The sequence below is a fragment of the Mustela nivalis genome, assembly GCF_964662115.1.
Source record: "Mustela nivalis genome assembly, chromosome: 12".
Taxonomy (NCBI): Eukaryota; Metazoa; Chordata; class Mammalia; order Carnivora; family Mustelidae; genus Mustela; species Mustela nivalis.
In genome coordinates, this window is record NC_139031.1 from 4036637 (window position 1) to 4049400 (window position 12764).

Consider the following 12764-nt stretch of genomic DNA (forward strand, 5'->3'; position numbering starts at 1 on the left):
AAAACCAAGGACTCCGGAGCACCCAACGGCAGCAGGTGCTATGGCAGGGGTCCCCGAGGGAAGGGCAGTGCACCAGCGAAGGGGTCTTTTGGGGGAAAGCCAAAACTAAGTGGCAAAGAACTTGAGTTCCATTCCTGGTTTTGCCACACGCTAACCGATGAAAGCCTGGAGTAAGGCATCTATCCTCTCGGAGTTTGGGAATCACATCACAAATGTGATGCATTTATTGTGACCACGAACCCGCCTGTGGTTAATAAAGCAGCACACGCACACGATTTCCAAGGGACGTGCGCTCCTGAAGCATTTCTCTTTGTTGAAAAGTGCGTCCTTTCCATAATTACTTCACTCTGTTTTCACTGAAGTAAGTTCTCATATAATAAAATGCACACATTTTAAGTGTATCGTTCACTGAAAATGGCAATTGTATGCATCCATTTAACTATCAAGAAAATAAAAACGTAGAATCCTACCCTATCCAGAAAAGAGCCTCTTTTCAGGAATTAATCTCACCCAAAAATGCCCCCACACACACGCACCCCCAAACCACCACTGTCCTTGCTTATATCAGCATGGCTGTGGTGGGCTGTCGTCCGGATTTTCTTTTCTAGAAACGTCCCGGTGAGGTTTCCGGTCTCATGCTTGTGCCAGCTTCATAAAAATCATGGGAATCACTTCCTCCTCCTGCCTTTTCTGGAAGAAAAATGTACAAGGGTAACATTTCTCTTTAAGTCTTTGATGGAATCCACTAGTGAAGTCAGCCGAGCCTCAGACGGTCTTTGTCGAAAGATCTCTCTGCAAACTTAGACATACATGCATGCACCGGCTTCCAGACCTCCTTTCTGCTGGTCGTCATCTTCATGAAGGAAGCTTGCCCCTTCCCCTGTTACTGTGGACTGTGCCGGCATGTGTTGTCCCTGTATCGCATTTCATCTCCAGATTGTCTGTAATCGATTTACTGATAGTCCTGTAAAATCTTCTCACACTGATTACCTGTGCCTTGTTTCTTCCTTCTTTTTTACTGATTAATCTGGCTTGGGGTTCATCAATTTCGTAAATCTTTTCCACGTGTCCCCTTCTGGTCCTCGGGTCCATCAGCTGTCTCTGTTTTACTGATTTCTGCTCTTACCTTAATTTTTTTCCATCTTGGACATATTTCGGGTTCCCAAGGCTCTTCTTTTCCTAGCTTCTCGACAAGGAAGTTTGTACAAAAAGGAAAAGGTAAGAGATCAACGCTGTGGGTGTACAGGTTATTGTAGCACTGGCTTGACTGTGTTGGCACTTGGTATGTTGAGTTTTCACGGTCATTCAGGCTCTAAATGTTCTGTTTTCCTTTGTAAAACCCTTTGACTCACAGATTATTTTGGGGTTTTGTTTCTTTTTTCCTTTTGCTGCGTCATTTCCCATTTGAGCTTTTCCAGATATCATATTATCGATGTTTTTTTTTAACATTTATGGTCAGAGTGTTGCAGGACCCCAAAGTCAAAGGCACAGGCCAGCTTTTATCGGGGCTACAGGTGAGCTGAAGGAAGACACAGCATGGACCCCGAGCAGTCAGCCTGGCCTCCCGGGACAGAGGGGAGACCCTGCTTATACGGAGACAGTGCCTGGGAGGTGCCTACTCTGGTCCCATATGCTAATGATGGAAGAGGGAAGGATTGCCTCATCCTGATTGGTTGGAAGGGCTTCATCCTTTTTTTTTTATTTTTAAATTTTTTATTTAAATTCAATTCAGTTAACACATAGCGTATTATTAGTTGCAGAGGTCGAATTCAGTCATTCTTCAGGGGCTCGTCACATCACGCGCCCTCCTTTGTGTCCATCTCCGTGACCCCATCCCCCACCCACCTCCCCTCCAGCAACATTCCGCTTGTTTCCTGGAGTCGAGTCTCTTATAGTTTGCCTCCCTGTTTTAACCTTATTTTATTTTTCCTTCCCTTCCCCGTGATCTGTTTTCTTAAATTCCACATATGAAATCCTATGGTTGTCTTTCTCTGACTGACTTACTTCACTTAGCATAGCACCCTCTAGTTCCATGCAAAAGGTCATTCTTTTTGATGACTGTGTAGTATTCCATTGTCTCTCTACACCACATCTTTATCCATTCATCTCTTGATGGACACCTGGGTTCTTTCCATATTTGGTCTGCTGTGGACATTGTTGCTATAAATAGTGGGACGCATGTACCCCCTTGAATCTCTTTTTTTGTATCCTTTGGGTAAAAACCCAGTAGTACAATAGTTAAAAAAAACTCATAGAGTAGCTCTATTTTCAACTTTTTGAGGAACCTCCATGCTGTTTTCCAGAGTGGCTGCACCAGCTTGCATTCCCGCCAACAGTGTAGGAGGGTTCCCTTTCTCCACATCCTCACCAACACCTGTCGTTTCCTGACTTGTTAATTTTAACCGTTCTGACTGGTGTGAGGTGGGATCTCATTGTGGATTTGTCTTTTCCTGATGGAAGGGCCTCATCCTGATTGGCAGGTGACCCAGGAAGCTCCCTGGTGCTTTTTGGAGCTGGGGTCCTCTGTTTTAGTGGGGCTTATATACAGGGTCGCATCCCGGTCCTGGTCTGTGAGAGAAGCAGTTTAGCAAGAACATTCAATGGGAAGCGCCCCACATGCAGCGTTCTGGGGCTTGGTGCCCTGGTCCTTAACGGACTCAAGAGATGCACTTTCTATGACGTCACTCTTTTATTTTTTTTTTAAGATTTTATTTACTTATTTATTTGAGAGAGATCACAAGTAGGCAGAGAGGCAGGCAGAGAGAGAGGAGGAAGCAGGCTCCCCACTGAGCAGAGAGCCCGACATGGGGCTCGATCCCAGGACCCTGAGATCATGACCTGAGCTGAAGGCAGAGGCTTAACCCACTAAGCCCCCCAGGCACCCCAACGTCACTCTCTTAAGAGTCTCATGCTCTACCGACTGAGCTAGCCAGGCCCCAACGTCACTCTTTTAAAACCACTACGGCTGCTGTTGGTAAATGTCTGCAAATATATTTGTATCTTGTGAGCAGCGTGGGTGTTAGTTAGGCTAAGATGGTTGACAGTCATGTTCAAATCCCCTGTATCTTTATGACTTTGCCTAGTTATTTTTTTCAATTACTGAGAGGGATGTTGAGAAACTCCTGCTCTGATTGTGGATTTTTATATTTCTCCATTCTCCAACAGAGACTGACTTCTGCTGGTGTTTGTCTCACATGCTTTGGAGCTCCTAACATTACGAAGTGCATACAAATGAAAACAGTTCCTAGTTAGAATTTCCACTGCTTTTACTTCTCTGCTGAAATTCTCCGTCTCCTTCTATGTAATGTTCATCTTTCCCTTTCAATCTCCCAACACATTTCCTGGGGTCACTTTATAGCCCATGCCTGCTCATTCCATAAGCTATGTCTCTGGGCATTTTTTTTTTTTTTTTTTCTGCTAATGGATCACGTTTTCTTGCCTCTGCTTGTCTCTTTAGTTTTTCAAATCTCATTCTGTACTTTTCATGTAAAAGAATAATTGAGAAGCAAATAGATAGTATTTGTTCCTTGGAAAGCGTTAGAAGCTGAACCAAACACATCTGTGACCGGGCTGTCTGAGCTTTGTTGTGGCTTTAATTGGATTCAGTTCACCACTGGCTTCGAATGGTTTGAGGGCTGGAGCAAGACGTTCCTGTCAGTGAGGCTTAGGATCTGAAAACTGGTAAGATTCTGAGCTTCTCTCCAGGATTTACAAGCCAGCAGCCTGGTTCCTCAGCCTCAGGAGCCTGGGCTCCGTCCTTCTACAACAGACTTTGACTTGCTGCTGCCTTGCCTAGGTAAAGGCTGCCTTGGGAGAGTGGCTCGCGGTTCTGCCCTCCCCGAAGCCTTCAGTAGGACCGTGCCCTGTGTACCCTGGGGACCCACTCTACCCTCCTGGCCTCCCCTCAGCCCTGGGTGCTGCTACCATGCTTTCAGTGAAGGGCTCATGAGAAAGGTTTGGGGGGTCCGTGTGGATTCACTCTGAGACCAGGCATCCTGAGGTCCCTCAGAACCATCACGTCGGCCCCACATGGCGGATGAAAGTTTAAAAGACATTTGGGAGCAGCAACGCCTGGGTGGCTCAGTTGGTGAAGTGACTGCCTTCGGCTCCGGTCATGATCTCAGGGTCCTGTGGGGAGCTGCTTCTCCCTCTCCCTCTGCCCCTCCCCCTGCTCATGCGGTCTAATAAATAAATGAAATCTTTAAAAAAAAAAAAAAAAAAGAATGTTTGAGAACAACATCCTACCATTTCTGAGGTGAAGAGAAATGTGCCAAGGATAAAAGCAGCCACGGCTTCTCTTTGTTCTAGGAAGGGCTTGTCTCTCACTAGAATTTAGTTCTGTTCTTACTGGGATTTAGCTCACTTAGGTTTTCTCTGTAGGGCTATGTTGCTTTTAAAAATACCTAAAATTACGAAAAGAAAATGAAACCGTACGATTATGTAACTTACCCGAACTGTCCTCACTGTCAGGGTAGGTGTATGGTCCCTGCAGTTTCCTGCCGCCCGACGGGTGATGCTCGGCTTAGTGTTCAGGCATGGATGGGACGGGAAAGAACCAAATGTAGATTTAAATTGTTACCAGGATAAATTTGAATTTCGATCTATTTTACGCAGCACCGAAAATAAAATTCTTTGCTACCTAATGTGCACCCATTTTTAAGGGCTTCCACGTGAAGAGAGGTAGGTGGCGAGCTGTTTCCAAGTTTCCGAGTTTCCAAGCCAAGGGGACAAGCACAGGGAGGGAGAAGCAGGCGCCCCGGTGAGCAGGGAGCCTGATGTGGGGCTCCATCCCAGGACCCTGGGATCATGACCTGAGCTGAAGGCAGACGCTTAACTGACTGAGCCACCCAGATGCCCAGGAGAATCTCTTCTTAATTCACACAAAGGCTCCACTTACAAAGGCTGGCCGTGGCCCCTGTATTACTATTCTCTGTGGCTGAACAAAGTCCTGCTCCTAAATAATAAACAGGTGCCACACTTCTCTCGCCTGCCGTGTCTGCCCGTCCCTGCAGAGCATACACATCGCAGTGCACAGATTAACGCGCGTTCTGCTCCTTCATCATCCCACGTCCCCAGACTTCCAACGCAGACTTCCATTCGTGACTGACGTCCTCCCGAGTCAAAAACAAAGTGGGAAATGCCTGAAGAATCCTGGCATAATTTGGGTGGGGGGGAGCTGGACACCTTTTTACTCCATGCTAATATTTATCTTTATGTTCAGACAGAAATTCTCTGCTGATTTTCTTGATTGGGATGTATCTCATACACTTTATTTGCCGAAAAGGACTCCAAGCAGGCACCTTTGCTGTTTGCAAGAATGCTGCCCGAGTTACCTAGAATAACTGGTCGTATACCAAGGCCAGACACTAAAAGAAAACACGGCAAAGGTAGAGAGAGGGCGTCAGCCACTAATAGATAAGCCACTGCCTCTTGGGGAAGTTTTGCGCAGTGTAGTAGGAGAGACCTCTCAAATAAAGTTCTTTTTCAGTAAACTTCCTGATAATTACTTTGCAATTTCATTCCTTTACATGAGGGTGAGTTTATCCTACTTCTATATTATTTGGAGTATAATTCAAATAACCATAACATAAGACCTGAACCAGAATGTCCACTGAAGTCCATTTATGAGTCTGTGCACATTATGAGACTGTAGTTCATTTATTTATTTATTTATTTAATTGGTTCTATCAAAAAATATTTATGGAGTCTTATGATTTTTTTATTCACTGTTGTCATCCCAGTGCCTGGATCATTGCCCAGCACACAGAGTCCTCTGCTCATACAGTCTGGTGAAGAGAGACCAAAGAACAATATAGAAAAATAAGTGTCATCTCTAGAAGTGATAAACATGGTATCTGCATCATGTAATATCTAAGCCAGACACTTTTGAGAGTAATTGATGATTACACCAGGGAAGCAGGCACCACGAGGCACTGCCTGCGAAGAAACAACAGCGCTGGTCATCTCAGTGAAAAGTTCTATGAAGGTGAGTCAAGGTTCTGGCTTGGCATCTCCAATAAAGGGGACAGAGTTTAAGTGGGTGGGGAGGTCACTCGGGGGCTCAAGGGAAGCCCCGAGCAAGGGCTGGCCTTTGACGCTGGATCCGAGTGCTGAGAACGAGTCTCCCTACAAAGACTGGAGAAGAGGGGGCACGGGGGTGTCCCAGATGGAAGGTCCTGAGAAGGAAACTCAGCGCCCTGTTCAAGAAACAGAGGGAAACACGGCAGCCACAGTCGAGTGGCCGAAGGAAACAAAGTGGCAGAAGCCAGGAAGGACGGGGGAACAAGGCTGCCACCCTGCTGACCGCTGTCCACGGGGGCCCTGCCGAGGTGGTGACTCGCTGAGGAGGTAAGTGAGTGGGAACAGCTTCAGCTAGTTAGAGGGAAACAGCCATGAAGGTTGTGTGCTAATGTAAGGCTCTGAAATCCGTCTAACCTTGTTCATGCACCAACTCGCCATTTTGCGAAATGTCAAGATAGAGGGTTTTTTTTCCCTAATATGAATTCTTTTACATGAATAATGTGTTACTTTTCGCACAAGTTTTCATAGAGTGGCTACGTGGAAGTACACGTGTGTGTGTGTGTGTGTGTGTGTGTGTGTGTGTGTGTGTGTGTGAAGCATTATCCTGGGGTATTCCAAGGCCAGGAATTACTCTGAGGGCTGATCTGGGTTTCTAGGTTCAGCCTACGTTCAGCACAGAGTGCTGTGAAGGACCAGAAGGGCGATGCTGTTGCAAGTGCGAGGAACCAGGACCAGTAAAAATGTCATAGGTCAGAAGAGCATCTTACTCGTTAATAGGAAGGCCTGCATTAGGTTCAAAACATCAGTTGCAGGACACAACGCAGGGTATGTGGCTTGACAACAGTCAACATCAACCAAGAACTCCCCATTTCCCGGCAGTGAGGTCACAATGTCATAACGTTACTTCGCAGTCGATGTCATCTCAGAATGCAGTCATAGGTACGTCATTCCCAGAGGATGAGGGAAGGTCACGCACTCTATTTCGCTCAGACCAATTCTACAGTAAGGACTAATTAGAAAACCAGACTGAAGAGAATTCTGGAAATCATGCCACTGGAGAAAAGGTGGATGAAATCGGCTGTTTTGAACTCAGGAAGAGAAGGTGATGGAAATGTGGGTTGTTGGCTTCCCATTCAGATAGGGTAGCTGTGTCTACCGTATTTCCCCCAATGGCTCTAAACCAGTGTCGGCACACTTACCCCAAAGGCTACGTAGGGGTCTTCAGCTTCATCGTATGCCCTGCAATCTTCCTTCGGGGTAAAATATTAGAAATGGGCTCCCATAATGCTACTTCTCAAAGGTCTATTCCCAGCAGATGGAACTCCTCAGGGACAGGAACTAGGGGAGGGAGGAGAGCCACGGGCGAGTCCCCACTCCGGTCTCAACAGTAAAGTGACGGCCAGCACTTTACGTTCTACACCAGCCCTTTTCGGACACAGGCGTGTGCAGTAACGGAGCAGCCCCACGAGGGGCGGTCGGCATTCGCAGACAGCCACATCAGGAGACTTCTCCATGTCTCCATCCTGAGCTGCTCCCTACAGATGGGACCAAGAGAAACACAGGGTCTCCCAGCTGTCAAGAACTCTGAGAGCAGGGAAACCTGCTGAATGACCGACAGGTGCCAAGACACATAGGATAATAATGAGGATGAAATAAAACTAATAACATCAGCGGCCACCAAATAGTTCTGATGCCGGGTGTGGCGCTAAGTGCTCTGGGCTATCGTTCATCCTCGTGGAAGCTGTCAGCGGCTTCTATCACTGCGCTTTTCTATGGATAAGGAACGGTCAGGGCACGTCTGCGGAGAGGGGAGGTGAAGGATCTGGGCTGTCGGACCCCCCGGCTGAACGCTGCACCGCCGCAAAATGGAGCGTCCCTGGGGGGACGTACAGCTGAGGACGGAAACCGCGCTGACGAGAACGGCCGCAGAGAGCTCCGTGGGACGCCGCGCTGACGAGAACGGCCGCAGAGAGCTCCGTGGGACGCCGCGCTGACGAGAACGGCCGCAGAGAGCTCCGTGGGACGCCGCGCTGACGAGAACGGCCGCAGAGAGCTCCGTGGGACTCCGCGCTGACGAGAACGGCCGCAGAGAGCTCCGTGGGACTCCGGGCTGACGAGAACGGCCGCAGAGAGCTCCGTGGGACTCCGCGCTGACGAGAAGGGCCGCAGAGAGCTCCGTGGGACTCCGCGCTGACGAGAACGGCCGCAGAGAGCTCCGTGGGACGCCGCGCTGACGAGAACGGCCGCAGAGAGCTCCGTGGGACGCCGCGCTGACGAGAACGGCCGCAGAGAGCTCCGTGGGACTCCGCGCTGACGAGAACGGCCGCAGAGAGCTCCGTGGGACTCCGCGCTGACGAGAACGGCCGCAGAGAGCTCCGTGGGACGCCGCGCTGACGAGAACGGCCGCAGAGAGCTCCGTGGGACTCCGCGCTGACGAGAACGGCCGCAGAGAGCTCCGTGGGACTCCGCGCTGACGAGAACGGCCGCAGAGAGCTCCGTGGGACTCCGGGCTGACGAGAACGGCCGCAGAGAGCTCCGTGGGACTCCGCGCTGACGAGAAGGGCCGCAGAGAGCTCCGTGGGACTCCGCGCTGACGAGAACGGCCGCAGAGAGCTCCGTGGGACGCCGCGCTGACGAGAACGGCCGCAGAGAGCTCCGTGGGACTCCGCGCTGACGAGAACGGCCGCAGAGAGCTCCGTGGGACTCCGCGCTGACGAGAACGGCCGCAGAGAGCTCCGTGGGACTCCGCGCTGACGAGAACGGCCGCAGAGAGCTCCGTGGGACTCCGGGCTGACGAGAACGGCCGCAGAGAGCTCCGTGGGACTCCGCGCTGACGAGAACGGCCGCAGAGAGCTCCGTGGGACTCCGGGCTGACGAGAACGGCCGCAGAGAGCTCCGTGGGACTCCGGGCTGACGAGAACGGCCGCAGAGAGCTCCGTGGGACTCCGCGCTGACGAGAAGGGCCGCAGAGAGCTCCGTGGGACTCCGCGCTGACGAGAACGGCCGCAGAGAGCTCCGTGGGACTCCGCGCTGACGAGAACGGCCGCAGAGAGCTCCGTGGGACTCCGGGCTGACGAGAACGGCCGCAGAGAGCTCCGTGGGACTCCGCGCTGACGAGAACGGCCGCAGAGAGCTCCGTGGGACGCCGCGCTGACGAGAACGGCCGCAGAGAGCTCCGTGGGACTCCGCGCTGACGAGAACGGCCGCAGAGAGCTCCGTGGGACTCCGCGCTGACGAGAACGGCCGCAGAGAGCTCCGTGGGACTCCGGGCAACCCGAACACGCAGGTGTCTTTGTCTCCCACTGCACTACCTTCTCTGGAAGGCCAGAGGGATTTTTAAGTAATTCTGTTTCTCACTAAGGAGGCAAATACAATAATTTCTCAGGAGAGAAGCTCTCACGATTTGGAAGCCGGTGGATACTAGCGAGGATTTAACGCAATCACCGCTGTCCTTAGGGAACTGCGCGGGCCAGCTAAAAGCAGATATTTCATATGTATCTGATAACTTATCTAGCAAACCTAGTTTTCAAGACTGTAAAAGCTTTGTCCTTCATGATATGGCCTTGGCTGGATTTTAAACAAACATCAAAAACCTATGCAGACTTCCACTTACAAGATTAATAAATTCTGGAAATCTAATGTACAGCTTGGTGATGTTAGCTAATAATGCTGTATCATGCACTCGTAGATCACTAGGAGAGTAGATTTTAAATATGATCACCATGAAAAAGAAATGGTAATTATGTGACATGATGGAGGAATTAGTGACACACTATGGGGATAATCATTTTGCAATCTATAAATGTATCAAATCCACACACTGTGTACCTTAAACTCACACAACGCTATAAGTCAATTATATCTCAACAAAGCTGGGGAGAAATAAATAAAAATTCAAAAAGTAATTAAATACATAAGTAAATACATAAATACATATATTAATTAGAGAGAGAGAGAAAGAGAAGTGTGCAAGAAGGCACCACCAAAAAGATGTTTGAGCAGGTGCAAATTTTGAAAAAACTACAAAAAGGATACCTAATCCATACTCTGAAGCAATGATAAAGCATTAAAAATGGCAGCTTAGATTGGAAGCATGTGTTTTCTCTAAATGGCTGAAAAGGGTATCTCCCGTTCTAAATGCACCTGGAAAACCCGCCCGCTCCCCAGGGAGGACTAGAGCTGCTTCCTCTGCCCTTGAACCGAAGCAGGCCACTGACTCATCTGGAACCAGCAGACCCACTTAGAACCAGAGGATGCGATGGAAGCCGGGAGGTGGTCTTTTGCCCCGAGACAGATAACTAGAGCTGTAGGTGTTAACACTCTCTCAACAGATACAACAGAGAAAGGGAGTAACTGCTCCAGGGACACGAGGTTTTATTAGATGCCGGTTAGAAGCCAGATCTCTTGACACTTAATCCAACATTATTTCCACTGCAGCCTTGCTCCCCAATGGACTCCCCTCATCCCCGAGGTTGACCACTGAATTAACTGGATTTCAAATCAGGCTGCTTGGTTGTTTTGGCAACATATTCTCTGGTCACAGTTTGCCGGCTGTGTGTAAATCTGGTGCAACGAGAGTCCGTGTTAAAAAGTGGGATTAGAAAATACCCACCATCGCGTTTGTGCTGCTGTACATTCTCCCCAAAAGAGAACCATGTCAACAATTCATAATAATATTAGCTCTGTTTTGCCTTTATTGTGGATCCAGTTAGTGGCTATTAATTTTTTAAAAGCAAGAAATTAACCTCTCACCTTTTGAAATGAAAGAAATGGGAAGGAACTCCAGGACCGAACATGAGCCCACTGGAACTCATTAACGAGACTGTGAATAGGCTGGGCTTTCACAAACCTAATTTACAGAGCACAGCTGACCAAAACGTGTCATTTCTCTCTGTGGATTTCTCCCTTTCTCGAGTCCTTGTTCGGGAAAAGGAGGAAACACTGGAAAGGGAGAAATAGAGACTTAAAAGGTGAGCTGACTGTAGGCAAAGCTGCCCACTGGTTCGTGATGACAGAGAAAACCACTCCCCAGCAGCAGCCGAGGCGAAGCCTGGGTTCTCCACCTTCCTGCATCCTTCCTGCCTGAGCACCGTCCCTGCTTCCAGTGCCGGGAAAGCTCCAGGCTCCAGCGGGGAAACACTCTGCGCCTCGGGTCCTGTTCATGACCCACTGTTGTTCCTGCCCGCAGTGCGAGGGTCCTGTTTGCGCCTTTCTTTTTCTGCGCCCGACCCAGCTCAGCACCCTGGACAGCAGAAGCTCAGTAAACATCTGCTTGATGAGTTCAGAAAAGTAAGATGTGGCTCTCTCCTCTATGGTGTTTGGCTGGACACTGACCCCTCAGTAAGGGTGGAGGAATAAAGTCATGGCCAGACCGGTCTCCTCACTGGCAGCCCACAAAGAACACCTCCTCCCCTCCCAGTCTCGCTGCTTCTCCAGCTCAGAGCCTTTCCGCGCTCACTTGGAGAAGAGGACCGCAGCTTTGTGATCTTAGAAATGAGGATACTAGGATGCTGCAGCTCTAGGACCCCAAGCAAACCGCACATCTGACAACTGCTTAAGGAATCTGTAGTTCCCTGAAGATATATAAACATAAAGAGAATGTATGTAGAGTATATGGGGGAAAAAAATAAGAACACAGATATCCTGCAATTTCCTCCAGTTGGCTACATGTCCAAGAGATGAAAATGAGGGTAAAACCCTAATCTACCCTTATATTCCTTATCTGCTGCTCCATTATGTACCTAAATAGACATCGTAGAGGAGTCTTACTCACCTTGGAAAGGAGATCATCACAGAAACTCCATGGGGTGGGGTGGGGGGAAAGGCACAAACAGAAATTGAATCTTCTTTTTAAAGTCATTGCATTTGTTTCTGAATCCTTTGGCATTATCAGTACACTTGCAATTAACACGTTATCATGTCCAATTAGTTGGAGAAGATGGAAAATGGTTTCCCTAAGCCCATTATATTAAATTCAACATTTTCTATCTAGTTATTGCAGAAAGCAATATTATTTATACCAACCTACATTGTATCCAATTAATGGGGTCCTGCAACATCTCCAAGTAGGGGGAAAAACTCCTTTGGAGAGAAAGTGGAAGCATATACCTGTGATGGAACAGCCACCCTGATTATATTTCCAGAAGAAAACATTTCACTTTCTTTAGGTCGACAGAAGCAAGATTGTGCATTTCTTGGAGTAATGAATCTCGTCTCCACCTGCCAGATACTCGCCTAAAAGGGTAAATTTTCTTTCTTACCATAAGCTCATAGTGACAAGGCAGCATAATGAGGCCAGGAGAAATGCTCTAGTGGATGAGAAGCGCCGCAGAGTGGGAGGTGAGCTAGTCTTAGCAGAGTCCTGTCGTCCGAATGCTAGCCGGCTTCGCTGCTCGCTGGTTTTGCCTCCACCCTGATTTTCACAATATTCTTCTTACCGTTTCCCTACCCACACTTCCTATTTTCACCTTTCTTTTTCAAGTTCAGTGTTATCCTGTATTACCTTGGTCATGAACCCAAGGATACTTTTCCAGCATCTCTGAACACGGCTCATTTGTATGAGACATTTTTAATTCTGTAATATCCCACAATATCAACATCATTCCTCAGCCTCAGCCATTCTCAGCTTCCCTTAAGGAACGTCAGCAAATCCTTTCTTTACTGAGGCAAACTCGATCTCGTGAACTTGGAACAACTCCAGCCCTGCCGCCATGTTGCTGAGGCAGCTGGCGAGGCAGGAACCC

At 48.7% G+C, this 12764-nt stretch overlaps 1 protein-coding gene across 6 annotated transcripts in view; it reads right to left on the minus strand.

Moving 5' to 3' along the window:
- LOC309845441 (uncharacterized protein) overlaps window positions 1-12764 on the minus strand; it is a 304001-nt gene that overhangs the window by 76281 nt on the left and 214956 nt on the right. For 4 of the 6 annotated variants that reach the window (XR_014301296.1, XR_014301297.1, XR_014301298.1 and 1 more), the window contains one exon: window positions 4450-4521. The exons of the other annotated variants lie outside the window; for them this stretch is intronic. Coding sequence is in view for 1 of the 4 variants with exons in the window: in XM_082693411.1 (XP_082549537.1) it covers window positions 4450-4521 (72 nt within the window). In the remaining 3 variants the exon portion in view is untranslated. The remainder of the gene's footprint in view (window positions 1-4449; window positions 4522-12764) is intronic. 6 annotated transcript variants of the gene reach the window in all.